This window comes from Podarcis bocagei (assembly GCF_964188305.1).
Source record: "Podarcis bocagei genome assembly, chromosome: 7".
Lineage (NCBI taxonomy): Eukaryota > Metazoa > Chordata > Lepidosauria > Squamata > Lacertidae > Podarcis > Podarcis bocagei.
The window spans coordinates 7723956-7749419 of record NC_138132.1 but is presented as its reverse complement, the minus strand read 5'-3'; the positions used below and the strand labels follow the sequence as shown (position 1 = coordinate 7749419).

At 46.8% G+C, this 25464-nt stretch overlaps 2 protein-coding genes across 9 annotated transcripts in view; one reads left to right on the top strand and one right to left on the bottom strand.

Annotated features, from left to right (window-relative positions):
* SYMPK (symplekin scaffold protein) overlaps positions 1-2625 on the bottom strand; it is a 257360-nt gene extending 254735 nt beyond the window's left edge. The window contains exon 1 of the mRNA XM_081200151.1: positions 2611-2625. The gene's annotated coding sequence lies outside the window, so the exon portion shown is untranslated. The remainder of the gene's footprint in view (positions 1-2610) is intronic.
* A 2921-nt stretch (positions 2626-5546) lies between these two features.
* The window catches only part of LOC308590592 (uncharacterized protein), a 33118-nt gene continuing 13200 nt past the window's right edge, over positions 5547-25464 (top strand). The window contains exons 1-6 of one of the 8 annotated variants that reach the window (XM_081200779.1): positions 5547-5847; positions 14291-14341; positions 15812-15839; positions 17204-17234; positions 19564-19621; positions 25199-25236. In XM_081200779.1, the coding sequence (XP_081056905.1) occupies positions 14291-14341; positions 15812-15839; positions 17204-17234; positions 19564-19621; positions 25199-25236 (206 nt within the window). In that variant the 5' untranslated portion in view covers positions 5547-5847. Of the gene's footprint in view, positions 5848-12476; positions 12738-14290; positions 14342-15811; positions 15840-17203; positions 17235-19563; positions 19622-25198; positions 25237-25464 lie in introns of those variants that run through there. The other 7 variants (XM_081200777.1, XM_081200782.1, XM_081200783.1 and 4 more) reach the window with 7 other exon arrangements.

The window sequence follows — 25464 nt, the reverse complement described above, 5'->3', positions numbered from 1 at the left end:
GGGCGGGTGCCACCACCAAGAAGGCCCTCTGCCTGGTTCCCTGTAACTTGGCTTCTTGCAGCGAGGGAACCGCCAGAAGGCCCTCAGTGCTGGACCTCAGTGTCCGGGCAGAAAGATGGGAGTGGAGATGGTCCTTTAGATATACTGGACTGAGGCCGTTTAGGGCTTTAAAGGTCAGCACCAACACTTTGCATTGTGCTCGGAAACGTACTAGGAGCCAGTGTAGGTATTTCAAGACTGGTGTTATATGGTCTTGGCAGCAGCTCCCAGTCCCCAGTCTAGCTGCCACATTCTGGATTAATAGCCGTTGATTGATAGCCGTATTCTACATTGCTTGCCCAACGAAAGCCATCCAGTTTCTTCCCACTCTGTTCACTTCTGCCCCATAGGGTTGCCAGGGAGATCACAGGGAGCGACCCCTGGAAACGGAGGTTAATTGGGAGAGGGTGGATAAGGAGGTCAGACACCACCAGCCCAGGGTCTATGCTATAACTTGCAGGCGGCTCCTGCCGGACTGAACTCTGCAAGCTGCATAGTTTTCTTCCTTAAAATAAAAACCAAGGCGCTTTCGCCCACCTGGTAAGTCGAGCCCTCCACCTGCCACCTGGCAAACCCTTGAACATGTCAAGGAACATTAAGAGAGGGTCTCTGAGCATATATGGAGTGCACCCTCCCTTCCCCAATACTAAATAGTCACAGCCCATCTCCAGATTCTGGAGCAACTCCTCCAAGTTTACGGCTTTCAGTCAAATAATTCCCAAAATGCCCCCCCCCTTTAAAAATAGACGCAAATAATGGTTAATTTTTTTGACCTCGTCTCACCCTGAGTAGCTTTGAAATCCATTAATGCAGCGGTAGCACCCTTCGAGACTTCTCATGTTCCCTTGTCCTAACTTCACATTCCCTGTCTGTGTAACAGCGGATATTGAATAATCCTTGGGGCGATTCCAGGCTCTCTCGCTATTTTTCTGGTGGGATTCAATCCCATATGGGATCAAACCACAAATTTAGGTTGCACAATTACAGCCGATTGGGGGGTCTTGCACATCAAAGATCTTTTGCTCTTCCCCAAAAGATTGTAGACTTCTCATCTAATCTCTCTGCAAACAAACAATGATGCTCCTTAAATAGCCAAAATATCTAGGTAAAGGGTAAAGGGACCCCATACCATTTGGTCCAGTCATGGCCGACTCTGGGGTTGCGGCACTCATCTTGCTTTACTGGCCGAGGGAGCCAGCGTACAGCTTTACTGGCTGTTGGGGGGATATACAGGGTTTCAGGCGAGATGCGTTCTGCATGTGAGAAAGACCACGGCCATTAACTAGGGATGCTGAAGCCCTTCTGTCCGAACGGCATGTGAATTGTAGACCCAAAGCTTGAGGCATCCTAGGCCTGCTGGCCAGGGGAAAGAGTCCTGATTTATTATGTACAGCAGGGCCCTGTTTTCCTGTTTTCTGAACAGGAAATTGCATTATACTGAATCAGACCATTGGTCCATGCAGCTCAGTATTGTCTACAGCAGTCATTCTCAACCTTGGGTCCCCAGATATTTTTGGCTTACAACTCCCATGAACCCTAGCTCACAGGACCAGTGGTCAGGGATGATGGGAGTTGTAGGCCAAAAACATCTGGGGACCCAACGTTGAGAAAGGCTGGTATACACCATGGGTAGGCAACCTAAGGCCCGGGGGCCGATCCGGCCCAACTGCCTTCTCAATCCGGCCCACGGATGGTCTGGGAATCAGCGTGTTTTTACATGAGTAAAAGGTAAAGGGACCCCTGACCATTAGGTCCAGTCGTGGCCGACTCTGGGGTTGCGGCGCTCATCTTGCTTTATTGGCCGAGGGAGCCGGTGTACAGCTTCCGGGTCATGTGGCCAGCATGACAAAGCCGCTTCTGGCGAGCCAGAGCAGTGCTCAGAAACGCCATTTACCTTCCCACAAGAGCGGTACCTATTAATCTACTTGCACTTTGACGTGCTTTTGAACTGCTAGGTTGGCAGGAGCGGGGACCGAGCAACAGGAGCTCACCCCGTCATGGGGATTCGAACCGCCGACCTTCTGATCGGCAAGCCCTAGGCTCTATGGGTTTAACCCACAGCGCCACCCGCGTCTAATCTCCTTGCAAACACCCTTAACAATCTATAGTTCCCAGGATTCTTGGGGGGGGGGCGGAGAAAAGAAGCCACGACTGTTTAAAGTGGTACGATACTGCTTTACACAGAGTGTGGATAGACCCATGTTATATTTGTGTTTTGTGTTAGTGAGGGGTAGAATTTAGGTTTCTGGCCTCAAGTACCAAAACAGACTGGGTGGGACCTTTTTAATGGCACCCCAGAAGCAGAGTCGGGCTCTGCTGCCGAAACCCACAGGAAGATGTGGCGTGGATTAGGCCTTCCTGGTGAAGAGCCCCAGAAAGCCTCTTCTCTCTCCCTCCCTCCCTCCATCTCTGTCTCTCCTTTTCTCACCTTCCTTCACATTCTAGCAGCCTTCTCCTCAAGGAGACTGGAGGGTTTTCATCTGGACCGCGTTGCCACGGCAACGGGATGCAGGCCGGGCTTAGGGGAGGCGGATGGATTTGGACAGGAAAGGGGAGAGAGAACCGAGGAAGGGCCTCCGAGCCGCAGCTGTGCCATTTTATTTCAGGGCTGCTTAGGATGAGACAATATCGAAACGCGAACAGGAGGACGCGTGCGGTACCTCGCCCGCCCTCTGCCCCCCATCGCCTGCCCCACAGCCATCTCCCTGGCAAGGGCTGCAATCATATAATCCTTCTCTGCCTAACCCTCTTTTAAAGCCGCCCAGGTTCACGGCCATTGCTCAAGTTGTCTAACTCTCTTTTGAAGCTGGTGGGCCCTCACTGATTCTTGTGGGAGGGAGTTCCACAGTCTAACTAGGTGCTGCCTGGGGAAAGTTTCATCTGTCCTGAATCTTCCAGTGTTCAGCTTCATTGAATGTCCGCACATTCTAGTATTATGAAAGAGGGAGAGAAACTTTCCTCTATCCTCTTTTTCCAAGTCATCATCATCATCATCATCATGTTTTGGGGGGACAGGAGGCGGGCGGGTGTGGAGGACTCCCTGGTCCTGAATGGGGTAACTGTGCCCCTGAAGGACCAGGTGCGCAGCCTGGGAGCCATTTTGGACTCACAGCTGTCCATGGAGGTGCAGGTCAATTCTGTGTCCAGGGCGGCTGCCTACCAGCTCCATCTGGTATGCAGGCTGAGACCCTACCTGCCCACAGACTGTCTCACCAGAGTGCTGCACGCTCTGGTTATCTCCCGCTTGGACTACTGCAATGCGCTCTATGTGGGGCTGCCTTTGAAGGTGACCCAGAAACTACAACTAATCCAGAATGCGGCAGCTAGACTGGTTACTGGGAGCGGCCGCTGGGACCACATAACACCAGTCTTGAAAGACCTGCATTGGCTCCCAGTACATTTCCGAGCACAATTCAAAGTGTTGGTGCTGACCTTGAAAGCCCTAAATGGCCTCAAAGGCCCAGTATACCTGAAGGAGCGTCTCCACCCCCATCGTTCTGCCCAGACACTGAGGTCCAGCACTGAGGGCCTTCTGGCGGTTCCCTCACTGCGAGAAGCCAAATTACAGAAAACCAGGCAGAGGGCCTTCTCGGTAGTGGCACTCACCCTGTGGAACGCCCTCCCACCAGATGTCAGAGAGAACAACTACCAGACTTTTAGATGACATCTGAAGGCAGCCCTGTTTAGGGAAGCTTTTAATGTTTGATGCGTTACTGTATTTTAATATTGTGTTGGAAGCCGCCCAGAGTGGCTGAGGAAACCCAGCCAGATGTGCGGGGTATAAATAATAAATTATTATTATTATTATTATTATTATTATTATTATTATTATTATTATTATTATTATCATCATCATCATCATCATCATCATCATCATCATCATCAGTATACCCCACCTATCTGGCTTCTGTTACATCTCCGCTTATCGTCTTGCCCCTTGCTTGCCTTTTCTCCAAACTAAAAGGTCCCAAATGCTTCAACCATTCCTCATAGGGTCACCCCTCCACTTGCTTGATTCCTTCAGCGGCCCTTTTCTGAACCTTTTCCAACTCTGGGATATCCTTTTTGAGGCAAGGCAACCAGGACTAATAATAATAATAATAATAATAATAATAATAATAATAATAATAATAATAATAATTTATATCCTGCCCTCCCCAGCTGAAGCCGGGCTCAGAGCGGCTAACAACAGTAAAATGATAAAACATTCTAAAATCATTATAAAATTAATTCCAATCAAATTAATGGCAACCATTGGGCTAGAGTTCTGTGAGGATTACCAAAGGAGGGAGTCAGGCTGCGCCCTGGCCAAAGGCCTGGTGGAACAGCTCTGTCTTGCAGGCCCTGCGGAAAGTCCAGCAGGGCCCTAGTCTCTTGTGGCAGAGCGTTCCACCAGATCGGAGCCAATGCCGAAAAAGCCCTGGCTCTGGTTGAGGCCAGCCTAACCTCCCTGTGGCCCGGGACCTCCAAGATGTTTTTGTTTGAAGACCGTAAGTTCCTCTGTGGGACATACCAGGAGAGGCAGTCCCGTAGGTACGAGGGTCCTAGGCCAATGTGATATGCATGGTATTCCAAATACGGTCACACCATAGATTTGTAAGATAGCATCAGGATCTTCGGCAAGTTTTCTTTTAATCCCTTTCCTAACGCGTATTGCATCCTCTGCCTAAAGTCCTCATTTGAGATGGAAAGGGAGATATAGGTGGATGATAAGAAGCTTGCTTTGGACCATTGCAAACGATTTTAAGTTTCCTCCCTGCAAATCAATATGGCTGGGGCTGATGGGAGTTGTAGTCCTCGGACCAGAGATGTGCGAATGAAGGGCGGACTACAAATTCAATAAAAAACAAAACATCTGGAGGTCGCCAGGTTGGGAAATTTGACCTAGCTTGTATATTGAGGCAAGCCTTTTTTAAGCCTCTTATTCTCCGTAACTCAAATCTTCTTAGATTTCTGGGAATCTCCTTCCTGAGCTAAATGCTAGGATTCCCTCTCCTCCTCCGAAATATGAACTTAACAGGCGCAGTCTTATTTTAATTCAAAAGCCGAAAGAGAACAGGCATATGGATATGCTACAAAGCACATTTATCAGCCGTTCCTAAAACGATCTCCTATTCCACCCCCTCCGCCCCAGTTCCGGCCCCAGAAGATAAGACTTTAAAAACGGAAGGTTTACATGATTTCGGGGTTATTTAAAGACCAGCTGTAGGTGTCTGTTTTTGCAAGGAGCATATGAAGAAGAGAAGGGCGTAGAGATGATGTCTGAACAAAATTCTACCCAAATTTCTTCTTCCCAACCGCCCCACACTAACTCAACCAGCTAAGCTAAAGGACTTTGGTGCTCTCTAGTGGCGCTTTGAGAAAATGGCATAGCAAGGAAAAGTTGGCATCTGCGACTGTGTTTTGGTCTCAGCCGCCAATTGGGAGTCTCTCTTGTGGTACCCGGAGGGTAGGCTGGTTGCTTAGCAACGGCAATACGATTGCTCATCACCTGCTGGGCCAGGTTGCAAACGCTTTCTATGCCGGGTGATGCGATGTAGCTTCAGAGCTCGGGCTCCGTTAAGTAGCTAGGGTTGCCAGCTTCTTTTTCTGACACAGCTCCTCTGCTTTTCACCATGCCCTGCCCTACAAAAAGCGTTGTCGGTAGGATGATGGGCTTCGGTGATTTGAGACTCTTCTCACGGTGGTTTTGCAGGGACGTTCCTGCTCATCTTTCGGAGTCGAAGGCTTGGATGTCTCCCCAAAGACCTGCCCTGGCTGGGGAAAGACTGCGGCTCAGCGACAGAGCACCTGCCTTGCGTGCAAAAGGTCCCGAGTTTGAATCCTGCCAGCGGCACCTGGTGTTGTTGTTGTTTAGTCGTTTAGTCGTATCCGCCCCTTCATGACCCCCTGGACCAGAGCACGCCAGGCACTCCTGTCTTCCACTGCCCCCCGCAGTTTGGTCAAACTCATGCTGGTAGCTTCGAGAACACTGTCCAACCATCTCGTCCTCTGTCATCCCCTTCTCCTTGTGCCCTCCATCTTTCCCAACATCAGGGTCTTTTCTAGGGAATCTTCTCTTCTCATGAGGTGGCCAAAGTATTGAAGCCTCAGCTTCACGATCTGTCCTTCCAGTGAGCACTCAGGGCTGATTTCCTTCAGAATGGATAGGTTTGATCTTCTTGCAGTCCATGGGACTCTCAAGAGTCTCCTCCAGCACCATAATTCAAAAGCATCAATTCTTCGGCGATCAGCCTTCTTTATGGTCCAGCTCTCAATTCCATACATCACTACTGGGAAAACCATAGCTTTAACTATACAGGCCTTTGTTGGCAAGGTGATGTCTTTAAGATGCTGTCTAGGTTTGTCATTGCTTTTCTCCCAAGAAGCAGGCGTCTTTTAATTTCGTGACTGCTGTCACCATCTGCAGTGATTATGGAGCCCAAGAAAGTAAAATCTCTCACTGCCTCCATTTCTTCCCCTTCTATTTGCCAGGAGGTGATGGGGCCAGTGGCCATGATCTTCGTTTTTTTGATGTTGAGTTTCAGACCATATTTTGCGCTCTCCTCTTTCACCCTCGATAAAAGGTTCTTTAATTCCTCCTCACTTTCTGCCATCAAGGTTGTGTCATCTGCGTATCTGAGGTTGTTGATATTTCTTCCGGCAATCTTAATTCCGGCTTGGGATTCATCCAGCCCAGCCTTTCACATGATGAATTCTGCATATAAGTTAAATAAGCAGGGAGGCAATATACAGCCTTGTCGTACTCCTTTCCCAATTTTGAACCAATCAGTTGTTCCATATCCAGTTCTAACTGTAGCTTCTTGTCCCACATAGAGATTTCTCAGGCGACAGATGAAGTGATCAGGCACTCCCATTTCTTTAAGAACTTGCCATAGTTTGCTACGGCTGAAGCCCTGGAGAACCACGGCCGGTCAGTGTTGACAAGACTGAACTAGATGGCCAGTGGCCTTACTTGCTGCGTTACACACACCATAGGTACAAAGTGCACACGACGTCCCTCTGAGAATCTTGGGAACTGTAGTTTTACACATGCTGAGAATTATAACTCTGCGAGGGGTAAACTACGGTGCCTGGGATTCTTTGCGGGGAGGCCCTGCACTTTAAATGTGAGCTGTATAAAGCACATTTAAAACACACAATTTCCCCCAAAGAACCCTGGGAAACATAGTTTAAGAGCTCTGGGAATTGTAAGCCAGTGAGGGGTAAACTACAGTTCCCAATATTCTTTTGGTATAGTGATGCGCTTAAATACCTTCCTTAAAGATAAAGGTAAAGGTACCCCTGACCATTAGGTCCAGTCGTGGCCAACTCTGGGGTTGCGGCGCTCATCTCGCTTTACTGGCCGAGGGAGCCGGCGTACAGCTTCCGGGTCATGTGGCCAGCATGACTAAGCCGCTTCTGGCAAACCAGAGCAGCGCACGGAAATGCCGTTTACCTTCCCGTCGGAGTGGTACCTATTTATCTACTTGCACTTTGACGTGCTTTCGAACTGCTACGTTGGCAGGAGCAGGGACCGAGCAACGGGAGCTCATCCCGTTGCGGGGATTCGAACCGCTGACCTTCTGATCGGCAAGTCCTAGGCTCTGTGGTTTAACCCACAGCGCCACCCGCGTCCTTCAAATACCTTCCTTATGTTCCTATAATTGCATCATTGGTTGTGAGGGGTTGGGAAAGGAATAGCCACCCCCATCCCCAATATATGGAGTTCTGAACTTCTTGGAGGAATATTACATTGACTTCCTGGTCTTCCTACAAGGCGCTCAGGGCAGTTGACCTAATTATCCCCTGCTTTTAACCTCACAACCAGAGCCTTGTGTGACTGGCTCAAAGCTTCCTGGCTTTGTGGGAATTCGAGCCTCTGTCTCCTCAGTCTTGGCCCAACAAACTAGGCTGCCCTGGTTTTGAACAAATCCACAATTTTTCAGAAAACCGAGAGCTTTTCTGAGCATGCGCTGACTGCCTCTTCATCACCACGGAGCCTCTCAGCGGCAGAAAAAGCTGGCTTCCTAGACACTTATAGGGTGCGGCTTGCAAACCTGAGTCCCAGTAATTCAGACTCAGTTCGGAAAACGAGAACACAAAACCTCCAAGTGTTCCTGTTTTCCAGGGACAGTCCCGGATTTACAGAAGCCGTCCTGGTTTCTGATTTGATCCCAGAATGCCCTGCTAAAGAGAAATGTAACTGTTAAGTTGTGGGTGAACATATCAGACGACACAGCAATTCTCCAAACAGCTCTTGTTTATTCACAGGCCTGAACAGAACCGAACTGAAGTGTTCAGCCAGCCTGCTTATATAGAGCTCCACTACAACGCAACAGTAACAACTTTCTGTAACTAGCCAATCACTGAACGTCACTTTCAATTCCTTTTTTGCATATGTGGACCTGAGTCCAGTATCCTCCTGCTGGCCCAGGGTGAGAACTTCAGTACATAACAGTAGCTATACAACATGTAGAAGACATCTGAAGGCAGCCCTATATAGGGACGTTTTTAATGTTTAATGTTTTATTATGTTTTTATATACAGTGGTACCTCGGGTTAAGTACTTAATTCGTTCCGGAGTTCCGTACTTAACCTGAAACTGTTCTTAACCTGAAGCACCACTTTAGCTAATGGGGCCTCCTGCTGCTGCCGCGGCGCCGGAACACGATTTCTGTTCTCATCCTGAAGCAAAGTTCTTAACCTGAAGCACTATTTTTGGGTTAGCGGAGTCTGTAACCTGAAGCGTATGTAACCTGAGGTATCACTGTATGTTGGAAGCCACTCAGAGTGGCTGCGGCAACCCAGTGAGATGGCTGGGGTATAAATAATAAAATTATTGTTAATATTATGATTACGGAATAGGGCGTCCCTATTTTCATCGGGGAAACATTGGAGGCTGTGAGAACGGCTAAGTCCAAGTTGGATTCAGAGCTCCTCTTTTTTCCTTTCATCATTTCAATACTCCTCCTTCCTTCTCCCTTTCCCATGACAAGGTCTCACCCTCCATCTACTGTGCCTGGGACCCCACACCCAAATCCTATACATCTCTCCCCCCGCTGCCCCATTCCTATGGCTACGAGCGTCAGCCACACCGCAGGCCATAGTGGTTGCCATGGCGATGGATGTTGTGGCATCTTTCTGGCCTAGGCAAACAAGGCCTCTGCCCTCTCCTAGCCTTTTCCCAATCTCCTTCCCCACTCCGTTGTTGGACAGGGAGATGGATGGGGAACCAGGGGGGCGAATAATTTGGGGCGGAAGGGGTTAGCTGTCTGCAAGGATTCAGGACAGGCAAAAGTCTTGAGGCAGGTTTTCGGCAGCAAGAATACTATTGGCACAAAAATGGAAGCAAGAAGAATTACCGACGAAAGAAGAATGGCAAATGAAATTAATGGACTATGCAGAATTGGATAAACTAACAGGGAGGATTCGAAACCTGCGGGACCAGAGATTCTTAGAAGACTGGAGTGAATATTTGAACTATTAGAAAAGCAATTGTAATGAACAAATTACGCTAGTAGGACTGCGAGAAGTTCTGTAAGGAGGATTATATGAAATATTGCAAGGAAGACTATGAAGAGAATTATTAATGATAATTAAGAGTAATAGAGAAATGGAGAAATGGAGAACAAGTGATAAAGAACGGGAAATCTTCAGAGGTTGTTGACGGAAGTATAAAATATTGCATAAGATAAGAAGTTATGCTAAATGACTGTTGGAAATTATGTTAAAAAATTAATATGTGTGTGTGTGTGTCAGGGGTTTAGGAGCAGAGGCAAGGCCAAGGGAGGAAACAGAGAGCGAAGGGGAGGAGGCAGAAGAAAAGATGAGTGATGACGACGACCCGAGATCTCCTAGTCTTTCCAGTGAATCAGAGGATTCACAGAAAGGAGCACCAGTGGCCAGGGCAAGGGGGGAGTCTAGGGGGGCACCCCAGGAAGATAGAGCCAGAGGGGACTCAGGGGAGAGCAGTTGGAAATCGGGACCAGCGTCACCGCCAGGAAGCAGGGAAGAGGAAAGGAGCCAGGGGGGAAGCGCTGGCAGCTCACCACAGGAGGGAGGGCATGAGTCAGGAGTGGCCACACCTCCATCGGGGAGCGAAGAAACGGTTAAGAGGAAAGTGGAAGGCTGGGCGCGCGCGCCAAGTTCAAATGCAGAGGAAGGCGGCGCAGTAAGCAGCCCGGAAAGGGAACCAGGTCCTAAAGCCCGGCGCAAGGAGGCAGGAGGGTCCGGGTCAGCGTCAGAAGAATCCAGGAAGGAAGAAACCCCGGGGGGTAGAGGGACCCAGAGGAGGACAGTCAGGCGGAAAAGGTGGAGCAGGGCTAGGATATTAAGTTGGTGCACAAGGGGCGGAGACTCAGACGGAGCTTCGCCGATCTAGCCATTAGACGTAGAGTTGCAAGTAGCAGCTTGAGAATGGAAACTGTAACTCAATAAAGACTTTTACTTAATGACCGCTGGCTAGCGTGATCCTCTGTGAGCTAGGATCTTGAAGCAGCTCTGACAGTGTGTATAAACTTGAGGCAGGTTTTGAAACTGTTCCCAAATTCGAAACCTAGTGTATTGCTAAAATATATTTTGAAATATATATGAACCTGGGTGAATACCAGCAATGTTGCAATTACAGGGGGAGAAATTGAGAAGGCTTTTAACCAGAATTTCTCAAGACGGGCATCTCAAGATTTATTGGCGAGGTCACCTCACCTCGAGGAAAAGGATGTCGTAGAGTTGGAAAAGGTACGAAAAAGGGAAACCAAAATGGTCAATACTTTTTTGAGGCTCTCCTGTGAGGAAAGATCCCAGCATTTGGGACTTTTTCACTGAGAGAAAAGGTGAGTAAGAGGCGATATGGTAAGAAATTTGTGAGATTATGCAGGGCACGGGGAAATTGGACAGAGAAAATGTTTTCTCCTTCTTTCGTAAGACCAGAACTCGTGAGCAACCCAGCGAAGCTGAATGTTGGAAGATTCGGGGCAGATAAAATAAAGCACATCTTCATGGAGTTAAACTGCGGAACTCTCTCCCACAGAAAAACAGCGGTCACTACCAACTTCGAAAGAGAATCAGACTGATCCATGGAGGATGGATGTCAACAATGGAGGAAAAGCCCAGCCATATCAATGTTCCCCTGGCACTAAAAAGGTTTCCTCGCCAAAATCCAGGATTTTGGCCATTCAATAACCATGGCCCAATGGGAAAACTTATGGAAGATCAATTGGAAATTCACAAATTGTTACGCGATTAGAGAGAACTTTCAAAAAATACAACATTGATGGTATCTAACACCATGGAAACTTTCAAAAATGTATAAAAATGTGTCAAGTAATTGTTGGAGATGCAGAGACTCAGGAACTTTCTACCATATGTGGTGGATTTGTAGGAAAATACAGGTATTCTGGGAGAGTATCCATGCAGAACTGCAAAAAAATGCTAAAGATCTCTTTCAAAAAAAAACAGAGACCTACCTCCTGGGAATAACAGATTTGGATATTCCACAAAAGAGGAAGGGTATCTTTTTATATGCGATGGCGGCAGCAAGAGTTTTGATCGCAGCAAAATGGAAGAGTAATGAAATCCCCTCTATACAAGATTGGATCCAAAAGCTGACAGAATATGCCAAATTAGATGGTCTATCAGAAAAAATAAAGAATAAATCAAAACAGGAATTTGTTTCAGAACGGGAGGTTTTCAAGGAATACCTGAAAAATAAATACAGTAGTTTAAATTCTGTTGCAGCATTCGAGGAACTTCAGTAATAGTTGCAAGGTAGATATAAGAAATTAGATTTATTAAGAATAAGTTTAATTATGATAAAAGTGTGTATTGGCAATAAGTAATATGAAATTGAAATATGGAATAGACTGGAGGTTGGGTTTTTAGTGTTGAGACCAATGTATGTTCTGTTGTTTGCTGAGAAAATTGTGTGTCTGTGGTTATTCTTGTGTGTGATTTGGTATTTGTGTGTTTTTCTTCTTTTTTCTTGTTGTATCAATAAAAATATTTTTTTTAAAAAAGGTTTCCTCGCCTCTGGTTTAGCAGGCAAGTGCCAAAACATTCAGTCATGCGCCTAAGAGGCACAGAGACCATCTTTTTTTAAAAAAATAAAATTTTTATTGGTTTTACACGTTTAAGACAAACATACAAACATACAAAAACAAAGACACACACGTATAATCTCATATCCTTAATTTCTTAACCTCTATCCCTGACCTCCCCACCCCTCCCCTTCTTGTATCCCCATTCCAATAGTTCATTATTTCCACTTTAACCTTATCAATATTTTACTTAATTCGTCTTAATAGCCACATTTATCTTATACATCTAAATTAAACCATAATATAAATCCTTACACAGAGGCACAGAGACCATCAGTCCTTCTCCTCCCCTGCCTCTGAAGGTACCCAAAAGGTAGGTCCCTGTAGCATGTTATATTTATTTGCCAAAAAAACCCCTCAAGTCTCCTATGACATCACGGGCACCGTCACAAGGCAAGGTGGAGGGGCACTGGGTGCTGAGGGCAACAGGCGCCAGCTTAGTGAGGAACTCCCAAGACCAGCCCAGATTGCTGCTGCAGGTTGAGAGGAGAAAAACTGGGCCGTCTTATGGGACCGTGGCATCCTTTGCCCTTTGCTCATGGTGCTTTCTGCATGTAGCTGCCCAACATGGCGGAGCGAGGGAGAAGGCTTCTCTTACTGGAACAGAGGAATCAGAACCTGGTGAGAATCCTTCGGAGTCGGAATAATAATAATAATAATAATAATAATAATAATAATAATAATGTATTATTTGTACCCCGCCCATCTGGCTGGGTTTCCCCAGCCACTCTTGGCGGCTTCCAACAAAGATTAAAAATACATTAAAATGTCACACATTAAAAACTTCCCTGAACAGGGCTGCCTTCAGATGTCTTCAAAATGTTACGTAGTTGTTTATCTCCTTGACATCTGGTGGGAGGGTGTTCCACAGGGTGGGTGCCACCACAAAGAAGGCCCTCTGCCTGGTTCCCTGTAGCTTTGCTTCTTGCAATGAGGGAACCGCCAGAAGGCCCTCGGCGCTGGACCTCAGCGTCTGGCAGAACGATGGGGGTGGAGATGCTCCTTCAGGCTTCTAAAAGGCCTCGTTGGATGTCCTTTTTAATGTGCAATTGGGGTGATTTGTGATGATCACAAGAACATAACGTTGCACGCCACCCCAGTCTCCGAGCGGTGAGATATCTCCAGGGGTTTCAACACTCACCCAGAGTCCAGTTTCCTTGGAGGAAGGTCAGTGGAAACTGGGCGTCCTGAGGCTACAGGCTTTTATTTATTTAAATTTTATTTTAATTCCTTTATATACAACCTAAGCATGAGAGGAGATATGATAGCCATCTTCAATTATTATTATTATTAGTAGTAGTAGTAGTAGTAGTAGTAGTAGTAGTAGTAATTGTTGTTGTTGTTGCCCTATACCCACAGGTCTCAGGGCAGTTCACAGGATAAAATCGCAATATAAAAACACGAAATACAAAATAAAACACAAAATAAAACACAAAATAAACACAAAATAAAAACAAGAACAACCCAATAGCAACGCGCCCCCGCACTCAATTTTATGGAAGCAAAGACTGCTGCATATATGTTGTTCAGTGTCATCCATCAAATACAGGCAAATACCAAGGGGTACCAATAGCCACATAAAGGTAAAGGGACCCCTGACCATTAGGTCCAGTCGTGACCGACTCTGGGGTTGCGGTGCTCATCTCGCTTTACTGGCCGAGGGAGCCGGCGTTCAGCTTCCGGGTCATGTGGCCAGCATGACTAAGCCGCTTCTGGCGAACCACAGCAGCGCACGGAAACACCGTTTACCTTCCCGCCGGAGCGGTACCTATTTATCTACTTGCACTGGTGTGCTTTCGAACTGCTAGGTTGGCAGGGGCAGGGACCGAGCAACGGGAGCTCACCCCGTCGCGGGGATTCGAACCGCCGACCTTCTGATCGGCAAGTCCTAGGCTCTGTGGTTTAACCCACAGCGCCACCCGCGTCCCCCCCAATAGCCACATACTGTCATATATAAAAGGACGCTAAATATGGACATCAGGTTTCAGCAAATGCTTCAGCAGTCAAGGAATAATTGAGGGTATTCAACATCAGCTTTATCAGCTGAACGTTTTGGAGAGAAATCTGGAAACAAATTGATTACAGCAAAGAATCTATATATATTTGAGAAGGGTGTTATGGGATCTCATGTTTCCTCTCCTGTTCATTGTTTATTTTTTTCAATTTTCCTACAGATGGAAAAGATCAGATCCCTTCAGAAGGCCAACGCAAACTTGCGGCAAATGGTGAGCACTGTAAAACAGCTCAGAGGGATAAGGGGAGAGATAAGGGGTCTTAAGAGACGTGGGTGGCACTGTGGGTTAAACCACAGACAGCAAAATTACATTTTTATGCTAGCAGTGTGCTAGCAGTGGTAGCTGGCACCCCCTGGGGCACACAAGGTGGAGGGCAGGGAGGTCAACACTAGGTGGAGCCAGAGAGCCAATGATGGGCAAAACCACCCTGAGTGAAGAGAGCTGTAAGTAAGAAAGCAGTAAGTAAGAGCGGCATGGCAGCAAGAGAGAGAACAAGACAACAGGAAGTCAGAACTAGACCGCAAGTGAGGAAGTGGCTGCATGGCTCCGTTCTTTTATGGAGTCAGCCAGAGCCACGCTCATCTCCCAGATGACATGCAGGGAAGGAAGCTCCAGACCAGTGGAACAGAAAGTTACACTGACTGGATGTCCTCTTGCTTGTTCCCACGCTAGGGAAATAAGGAATGTTGCATTTGACTGTAGCAATGGATTACACCCCACATTATCACTGTCTACCATTCCACAGGGCCTGCAAGACAGAGCTGTTCCGCCTGGCCTTTGGTTTGGACTTAGTGTGACCCTTATGTTTCCTTCCCCTTATGGTTTTGATCTATGGGCTACGGTATATTTAAATATATTTTTCATTTCATTATAGATCATCTCCCAGAATGCCTTAATCTTTGGGCATGTCCACCAAAGGTGAAAGAATATACCTTCAGTTTCATTACATTTCCAACATTTATTATCGGGCAAATGATAAATTTTTGCAAGCTTGACTGGTGTTATGTACCACCTGTAAATCATTTTCATTAAATTCTCTTTTAAGGCATTGCATGCCGTAAACTTCATACCTGTGGTCCATAACTGTTCCCAGTCAGCCATCATAATATTATATCCAACAACTTGTGCCCATTTAATCATAGCAGATTTCACCGTTTCATCTTGAGTATTCCATTTCAACAGCAAGTTATACATTCTAGACAAATTCTTAACTTTCTGATCTAACAATTCTGATTCCAATTTTGATTTTTCCACCTGGAAGCCTAATTTTTTATCCAAATTATATGCCTCCATTATTTGATAATAGTGGAGCCAATCTCGTACTCTATTTTTTAGTTTTTCAAAACTCTGCAATTTTAATCTGTCTCCCTCTTGTTCCAAAATTTCCCAATACTTCGGCCATTTGGCCTCCATACTGAGTTTTTTCTGTGCCTTTGCTTCCATTGGTGACAACCATCTTGGAGTTTTATTTTCTAACAAGTCCTGCATTTTAACCTGTATTTTAAATTGGTCCCCCCCCATTATGTTTTTACTGTAATTTTAATGTTGTTAGCCACCCTGACCCGGCTCTGGCCGGGGAGGGGAGGGTATAAATTATTATTATTGTTGTTGTTGTTGTTGTTGTTGTTGTTGTTGTTGTTGTTATTATTAACCGAGTTCCTCTTCTCCTGGCCTTTGCAGAATTCAAGGCTAAGGGAGGAAAATGAAGGTGAGACGTTTTGCTTCCCTGCAAGATTGGAAAGACCAGCCTCCTGGCTGCGGTGGGAACAGAACCGGATGGGCAGGGAAGGGACCCACTTGTTTTGAGGACCAGACTTGCGAAGACGATTGGTCCTGCAGTGGCGTCTTTCCCACAAACCCATGGAGAGGTTTGGTTCACCAGCTGAGCGTCCTAGCCAGGTCCTCCCCCTTCTCAACAGGTCATCCAGGGCTGGACTTAACTTGAAGCTATTTGCTAGGAATCTCCCAACTCAGTTAATTCCAAGCTAGCTCTGGGTTTAGTGGGAAACATCCCGCCCACTGATACTGTTGGACTCCAACTCCCATCAGCCCCTGGTCAAGGGAATGATGGGAGCTGTAGTCCAGCAATATCTGGAGAGCTGCTTGCTCCAGACAGATTCTGTCAGATTCAGGTGAAGGTCCTGTGTGAGTGTCTGGAGGCGGTTGGAGGATGGATGGCGGCTAACAGATTGAGGCTGAATCCTGACAAGACAGAAGTACTGTTTTTGGGGGACGGGGGGCGGGCGGGTGTGGAGGACTCCCTGGTCCTGAATGGGGTAACTGTGCCCCTGATGGACCAGTTCTGGACTCACAGCTGTCCAGGGCGGCTGTTTATCAGCTCCACTTGGTACGCAGGCTGAGACCCTCCCTGCCCACAGACTGTCTTGCCAGAGTGGTGCACGCTCTAGTTACGTATCTCCCGCTTGGACTACTGCAACGTGCTCTATGTGGGGCTACCTTTGAAGGTGATCTGGAAACTGCAATTAATCCAGAATGTGGCAGCTAGACCGGTGACTGGGAGTGGCCGCCGGGACCACATAACACCGGTCCTGAAAGATCTCCATTGGCTCCCAGTACGTTTCCAAGCACAATTCAAAGTGTTGGTGCTGACCTTTAAAGCCCTAAACGGCCTCAAGGGCCCAGTATACCTGAAGGAGCGTCTCCACCCCCATTGTTCAGCCCTGACACTGAGATTCAGCGCCGAAGGTCTTCTGGCGGTTCCCTCATTGTGAGGTTACAGGTAGTGGCGCCTGCCCTGTGGAACGCCCTCCCATCAGATGTCAAGGAAATACGTAGCTATCTTATCTTTAAAAGACATCTGAAGGCAGCCCTGTTTAGGGAAGTTTTTCATATTTAATGCTGTATTGTTTTTAACACTTGATTGGAAGCCGCCCAGAGTGGCGGGGGGAACTCAGCCAGATGGGCGGGGTATAAAAATTATTACTATTATTATTATTATTATTATTATTATTATTATTATTATTATTATTATTATTATTATTATTTAATAGTCACCAATCTTGTCTTAGGAGAATTTGCTTCTTCTCACTATATCACCTTTCTCTCTTTCAGTTTTCAAGTCAACAGAAGAAATCTTACTTAGGTATTTCTGATTTATGTATTTGCTTGTTTATTGAGGTGGGGCATTGTTATGTACTGAGTTGAATAGGATCCAGAATGCAGCAGTCTGATTGGTCCTAGAACAATAGGATCCAGAATGCAGCAGTCTGATTGGTCCTAGAACAATAGGATCCAGAATGCAGCAGTCTGATTGGTCCTAGAACAATAGGATTCAGAATGCAGCAGTCTGATTGGTCCACAGAAGCCACCCAGTCCAGCTCCAGGTGGAAGTGAATCCGTAACCTGATTGGCCTACAGGAGAATCCCAGAATTAGCCCATCACGTGGGGCCCATTGTGTAAATAACGTATATAAAGCAGACATTCTGGGGGAACTTCCATTCCTCCTCACCACTATGAGCTGAATAAAGAGCATGAAATCCACTCTCGACTCCGAGTATATTTCAGGCATCGACATAAAAACCACAATATATATAATCAGAATAAAAACAACAGCCCAATAAAATATGCATATATTTAAAAATTCAAACTTATATGCTATACAAATGCACTTTAAGGGTGGGGAACCATACATACGTTTATTGAAAATATTAACATGTCGCTTTTCAAGTCAAAAGATTGAAAGCGGTTAGGAATGAACTTTCAAGCGACAGTGTTAATCCTAAATGTGGGTGTCTGCTGCTCTCTTGCCATCTGTAAGCAGATCAAGGAAAACAGCACCCACCGATTAAAAGCCTTGGATAATTCTTTTAAAAGAAGTGGGGTGGGGGAAGGAGGAGGAGGAATTGTGCTTCAGTGGTAGAGCATTTGCTTTTATCCTGAAGGTAAAGGTAAAAGGACCCCTGACCATTAGGCCAAGTCATGGCCGACTCTGGGGTTGCGGTGCTCATCTCGCTTTATTGGCCGAGGGAGCCGGCGTACAGCTTCCGGGTCATGTGGCCAGCATGACTAAGCCGCTTCTGGCGAACCAGAGCAGCGCACGGAAACCCCGTTTACCTTCCCGCCAGAGTGGTACCTATTTATCTACTTGCACTTTGACGTGCTTTCGAACTGCTAGGTTGGCAGGAGCAGGGACCGAGCAACGGGAGCTCACCCCGTCGCAGGGATTCGAACCGCCGACCTTCTGATCGGCAAGCCCTAGGCTCTGTGGTTTAACCCACAACCCCACCCGCATCCCTTTATCCTGAAGAGTCCTGCCTAAATCCTCGGAGAGTCACTGCCAGCCAGTGCAGGCAGTATCAAGCTTGATGGATCAATGATCTGAACTCACACCTCTTTATCCCTGCTGCTAGCCAGTGTAAACATGTAGTGTTTGTCTTGCATTTATCCTGATTGGCTTGTGGGATATTTGCATATCTTCCTGTAAATGTTCTTATCAGACTTTTCAGTGCATTGCCTATCAATTTCCAGACCACAAAAGTCTATTATTAGTATCATTAGTATTATTATTAGTTTGCTGTTTTATAGGCACTTCCAAGCTATCATTTATTTGCAGGAGTAATTCAGTCACACACTAGTCTGCTTAGATTAAGTTAAAGCGCTCTAAGTTAGTTCTTGGTATGAGCTTTCGTGTGCATGCACACTTCTTCAGATACACAGTGCTACTGGAAGGAATTTTTTTATTTTGACTATGGCAGACCAACACGGCTACCTATCTGTAACTTAAAGCGCTCTGTTGGCCTAGCACAACAAATCCACTTCTTTTTTTAATGATGTTAAGAAAGAAAGAAAGAAAGAAAGAAAGAAAGAAAGAAAGAAAGAAAGAAAGAAAGAAAGGATTGATAGGGAAACAAATTGGAAAATGTGGGATGAACAAATGACCAAAAAAAGGGATGACCTGTAAACACTCCACAAACAAGACAAGGTAGATGTGGAGCAATTGTTCCTTGTCATGTAACCGCCCCGTCAACAAATCGGAACAAATGTTCAATAAAAACCAGATAGAATATACCGTATTTTTTGCTCTATAAGACTCACTTTTTCCCTCCTGAAAAGTAAGGGGAAATGTGTGTGCATCTTATGGAGCGAATGCAGGCTGCGCAGCTATCCCAGAAGCCAGAACAGCAAGAGGGATTGCTGCTTTCCCTGCGCAGTGATCCCTCTTGCTGTTCTGGCTTCTGAGATTCAGAATATTTTTTTCTTGTTTTCCTCCTCCAAAAACTAGATGTGTCTTGTGGTCCGGTGCGTCTTATAGAGCGAAAAATACGGTAACTTCCATGTGAAGTTGGAGCAAGCAGACCAGGATGAATGTCTGGCGTAGGAGGTGTCCAAGTGTTTCAGATCAATTTGAAAGGTGGAAACCTAAAGTTCTTGTATGCCACTCTTCTGAAACCTTCCCTTCCTTGACTTTCAGAGACAACGACAAGATCAAGAAGAAAGTTCACCAGCTGAAGGAGCTTCAGGAATCTCTGGTGAGTCGTCCCTGGCACTGCCATTCTTCACGCAGGACCCTGGGATCTTTATGCTAGGCGAGGAGGGAGGCCAGCCAAAGTCACAGAAGGGAACAGGCAGAAATATGACCCGTGGCCTCATCCCTGCTGGCAGCAGCGAAGAGCAGAAATAAATCCCGGGGTGGCATTCTAAGGCAGTGTTTTTCAACCTTTCTTGGGCAAAGGCACACTTGTTTCATGAAAAAAATCACGAGGCACACCACCATTAGAAAATGTTAAAAAATTTAACTCTGTGCCTATACTGACTATATATAAAGTAATTCTCTTGAATAGGAATCAAATAAACACAAAGAAAGTATTTTATAATTACTTTATTATGAAATAGGAAGTAAACAGAAATATGAAAAATTATAAAATACTTTATTCAGTGTGCAACCTGGGCCTGTTTGGCTGAACACAAAGCTGATATTCTGGCTGGAATCAAAGAAAGACACACACGTAGCTCTTCGTCAACAGCTCTCAGTCTCTCTCTGTATTTAGTTTTTATAGCAATCATGCTTGAAAAGCTCATCTCACACAGATATGTAGTGGAAAATGGGAGCAATGTCAAAATAGCTTTGTTTGCCAGAAGGGGGAACTCCTTGGCAGTATCCAACCAAAAACTGTCCAAAGGTAGATCAGCAAATCTTAGCTTGAAACCACGATTTTGTCTCAGTTCAGTTATTTCCTCCTGCTCCTGTAAAGTTCATGTCCTTTCCACCAACTGATGCTGAGCTATAAGGGTCCCTAACCCAGTCAAGGCATTCAGTGGAGACTGAAGAGAAATAAAATGACAACTTCTCCGGTCCTCCTGGTGACTCAAGTCGCGACGTCTTCTTCTCTCTGCTGCTGCGCACACTGTGCTCGGGCTGGAAGGAAGTCGGAAGATGATGTCCTACTGTGATAGGTCCAGGCTGGAGTCTGGACCAATCACAGCCAATCATCAGAAAAGTGGAGGGTGTCCCCCTGAGGAGCGCCAATCGGCGCCCCTGCTGGCCGAGGGTGGGGTCAAAAACCCCACCCCATACCCAGTACACAGTCCGGCGCCCGCCTAGTGGGCAAAAATTTGATTTTTTTTTAAATTAAAAAAAATCTTTCGAATTTTTCAATTTTTCCCACGGCACACCAGGCAACATCTCGCGGCACACTAGTGTGCCGCGGAACAGTGGTTGAAAAACAAGGCAAGCATATGCATGTGAAATATACTCGGAGTCACGTGTGGATTTCATGCTCTTTATTCAGCTCATAGTAGTGAGGAATCGAAGTTCCGCCGAAATGTCTGCTTTATATAGATTATTTACACAATGGGCCCCACGTGATTGGCTAATTCTGGGATTCTCCTGTAGGCCAAATCAGGTTGCGGATTCACTTCCACCTGGAGCTGGATTGGGTGGCTCCTGTGGACCAATCAGACTGCTGCATTCTGGATCCTATTGTTCTAGGACCAATCAGACTGCTGCATTCTGGATCCTATTCAACTCAGTACATAACAAGGGCCCAACCCCCCTGCCTGACATTCAGATAAGCTGCTGCCAGTAATCTGACTGTTTCGCTGGAATCTTCTTCACCACAACCCATAGATTAGAAAAATGCACAAAGAGCAGTGGTCATAAAGATATGAGTGGTTACATAGCCTTATGACCAGCGAAACAGTCAAGATTATCTGGGATCACTGTCCTACGTTGTTATTCACTAACTACTTCGGCACCTGAATGCCTAAAAAGATTTACCGTTTAGCCCACAAGATAGAATCTATTACAGTGGTACCCCGCAAGACAAATGCCTCGCAAGACGGAAAACCCGCAAGATGAAAGGGTTTTCTGTTTTGGAGGCGCTTCGCAAGACGAATTTCCCTATGGGCTTGCATCGCAAGACGAAAGCCCATAGGGAAATGCTGGCGGTCGGGAGCAAAGACTTTCGCCCACAGCCGGCCTTCAGAAGAGGACCTCTTCTGAAGGCCGGCGGGGGGCAAAAGTCTTTGCTCCCCCCCGCCTGCCTTCCCCCCGCCTGCCCCGGGCGATCTTAAAATGCTGGCGGGCGGGAGCGAAGCGTTCGCTGCCGACCCCCAGCATTTTAAAATCTCCCCGGGACAGCAGAGAAGTCGGGAGCATTTTAAAATCTCCCCGGGACAGCAGAGACTTCTCTGTCCCGGGGAGATTTTAAAATGCTGGGGGTCGGGAGCGAAGCGTTCGCTGCCGACCCCCAGCATTTTAAAACGCTGTTCCGAAGCGGGGAGGGGGGGCGGGAACATCTGCCCCAGCCGCCCCACTTCGGAACGCTGTTCCGAAGCGGGGAGGGGGGGTGGGAACATCTGCCCCAGCCGCCCCACTTTGGAACGCTGTTCCGAAGCGGGGAGGGGGGGCGGGAACATCTGCCCCAGCCGCCCCACTTCGGAACGCTGTTCCGAAGCGGGGGGGGAACATCTGCCCCAGCCGCCCCACTTCGGAACGCTGTTCCGAAGCGGGGAGGGGGGGCGGGAACAGCTGCCCCAGCCGCCCCACTTCGGAACGCTGTTCCGAAGCGGGGCTGGGGGCGGGAACACCTTCTGAAGGCGGGCAGGGGGCGAAAGTCTTTGTCCCCCCTGCCTGCCTTCCCAGGGGCTTTTAAATCGCCCCGGACAGCGGAGAAGTCCTCCGCTGTCCGGGGCGATTTTAAAATGCCGCCCGCCAGCATTTTAAGATCGCGTGGACAGCGGAGAAGTCCTCCACTGTCCCGGGGTTTTTTAAAATGCTGGGGGTGGGAAGAAAAGCCCTTGTCCCCCCCCCCCGCCTTCAGAAGAGGTCCGGGGACAGACTGTCCCCGGACCTGGTCTGAAGGCGGTTTCCCTAGGAACGCATTAATTGATTTTCAATGCATTCCTATGGGAAACCGTGCATCGCAAGACGAAAAACTCGGAAGACGAAGAGACTTGCGGAACGAATTAATTTCGTCTTGCGAGGCACCACTGTACTTTCTTTCAACTATAGACTTATTATACTTTTACAGACTTTCAAAGATTGACAGACGTGTGTTCCTTTGATTTCAAATATAATTAGAGAATTTACAAGTGTACACATTTTGTTTTTGTTGTCCTAAAACATGTATATGATGCAATAAGAATTGCAGTGCTATCTAGCATACTGGTCATCGTGTTGCTTGTGTTGTTTGTTGTGTTAAGTTTGCAACACAGGGGTTTGTTGTTCTGTAATGGATGCAGGGACGCGGGTGGCGCTGTGGGTAAAACCTCAGTGCCTAGGACTTGCTGATCGCAAGGTCGGTGGTTCGAATCCACGCGGCGGGGTGAGCTCCCGCCGTTCGGTCCCAGCTCCTGCCCACCTAGCAGTTCAAAAGCACCCCTAAGTGCAAGTAGATAAATAGGGACCACTTACTTAGCGGGAAGGTAAACGGCGTTTCCGTGTGCGGCGCTGGTGCTGGCTCACCAGTTGCAGCTTCGTCACGCTGGCCATGTGACCTGGAAGTGTCTTCGGACGGCACCAGCTCCCAGCCTCTTGAGTGAGATGAGCGCACAACCCTAGAGTCGGTCACGACTGGCCCGTACGGGCATGGGTACCTTTACTGAAATATACTCAGAGTCGCAAAGTGATTTCATGCTCTTTATTCAGCTCATAGTGGTGAGGAGGAATGAATGAAAGTCCCCTCACAGTATCTGCTTTATATACATTATTTACACAATGGGCTGCACATGATTGGCTAATTCCGGAATTCTACTGTAAGCCAATCAGGTTGTGGATTCACTTCTATCTGGAGCAGGATTGGGTGGTTCCTGCCAACCAATCATACTGCTGCATTGTTCTAGGACCAATCAGACTGCTGCATTCTGAATCCTATTGTTCTAGGACCAATCAGACTGCTGCAGTTTGGATCCTATTCAACTCAGTACATAACATTTACCTTTAATGGATGCACAACCTGACTGTCTGCAAGGGATTCCTACACGGCGAGGTTGATGTTGCCAGCCGTCATGTCATCAAATCAAATCAAATATCTTTAATACGGTCAATGACCAACAAGCAAAGCCGTCATGTCATGTTTGCAGACATCTTTGCAATGCGGAGTTGGTCTGCCAACGGGCCTGGTGCCTGAAGGCAACTCCTCGTAAAGTACTTCCAAAGACCCCTGGCCACCAATATTTCGGGACCCAAAGCCCCTTCTGCTCCCATAGTTGACGCCCCTGCTTCCTTGTAGTCCAGCAAAACACGGGTTCAAAACCCATGTTCTGCTGACGTGTGGTGTTGTGGGTACAGTAGTACCTCCGGTTACAAACACCTCGGATTACAAACATTTCGGGTTACAGACTCCGCTAACCCAGAAGTAGTACCTCGGGTTAAGAACTTTACCTCAGGATGAGAACAGAAATCGCGCGGCCCATTAGCTAAAGTGGTACCTCAGGTTAAGAACAGTTTCAGATTGGACAACTGTGACTATAAGGAAGAATGGGAGCTTTTTACAAATTTTCTAAAAAGAGAACAAAATGAACTGGACTGCTTGGCGGGTTTTGAATAAACATCCACAAATTTATTAGGTGAACATATGATAGACAAAATTAAGATACGTACAATTTTATAATATGCAGAGAACGATATGTGTAAAGAAATCAGAGGGGAGCGAGGGAAGTCTTTGTGGGGTGGGAGAGGGAGGGGTGAGGGAGGGAAATGGGGGGAAATATTGTAATTGATTACATGGACTGATAATTTAAGAAGAGAACAGCGCATCTTCCTTGCGCCGAAATGAACCCTTACCAGCAAAACTAAAAAAAGATTAACAGCTTTTCAAGTGCCTTTCTGCAGTTTTTTCCAAGAACGCAAGGTGGTTAAGATATAGGTCTTAGATCGTGCAAAACTGACTCTCTTGATGGGTTAGAAGAGCTTTAAAAATGGGGGGAGTCTAGTTCAGATAGCACTATCCTGTGCTGCAAAACTGTTGTTGTTTTTAAGTTTCTGAATTGAATAAAACTGCCTTTTCAGCACAGTATGATGGGCAACCTCTCACTGCTTCCGTAAACATTTGGGAAATTGCAAAAAGGAAAAGGAAAAGAAAAGAACAGTTTCAGATTAAGAATGGACCTCTGGAACGAATTACCGTATTTTTTGCTCTATAAGACTCACTTTTTCCCTCCTAAAAAGTAAGGGGAAATGTGTGTGCGTCTTATGGAGTGAATGCAGGCTGTGCAGCCATCACAGAAGCCAGAACAGCAAGAGGGATTGCTGCTTTCACTGCGCAGCGATCCCTCTTGCTGTTCTGGCTTCTGAGATTCAGAATATTTTTTTTCTTGTTTTCCTCCTCCAAAAACTAGGTGCGTCTTGTGGTCTGGTGCATCTTATAGAGCGAAAAATACAGTAAATTCGGAACCCAAGGTACCCCTGTAGTTGTATTCTTTTCTCACCATGGAATATTTTTTGAGGTCTAAAATCATAAACGCTGGCCTGGAAATCTTGGGTATGGACCTGCCTCAATACAAACCTTTAAATATTTCGCTCCCTGGAGTGACTTGATTTCTACAAGTGTTGACTGCACTTAGCGGCCGTTTTTATGATCAACTCTTTCTCTCCTTCTTTACAGCAAGACGATATTTATGTTCTCGAAGAGCAGCTGTGTACGTAAGTCAATCGAGAGTCCTTGGCTTGAGGCTGCGTTTTCAACCCCCTCATCCCCCTTTCCTTTTAAGCAAACTGGTCTGAAATGGCTCTTTTAAAATACTGTTTTCTCATATGATGTGAACTTGGGGCTAGGATGTGGGGAGACCAAGATTCACTGAGCAACGTTGAGCCAGTTGCTCTCTGTTAACCTAATCTACCTCACAGGGTTGTCGTTGGGATAAAATGGGG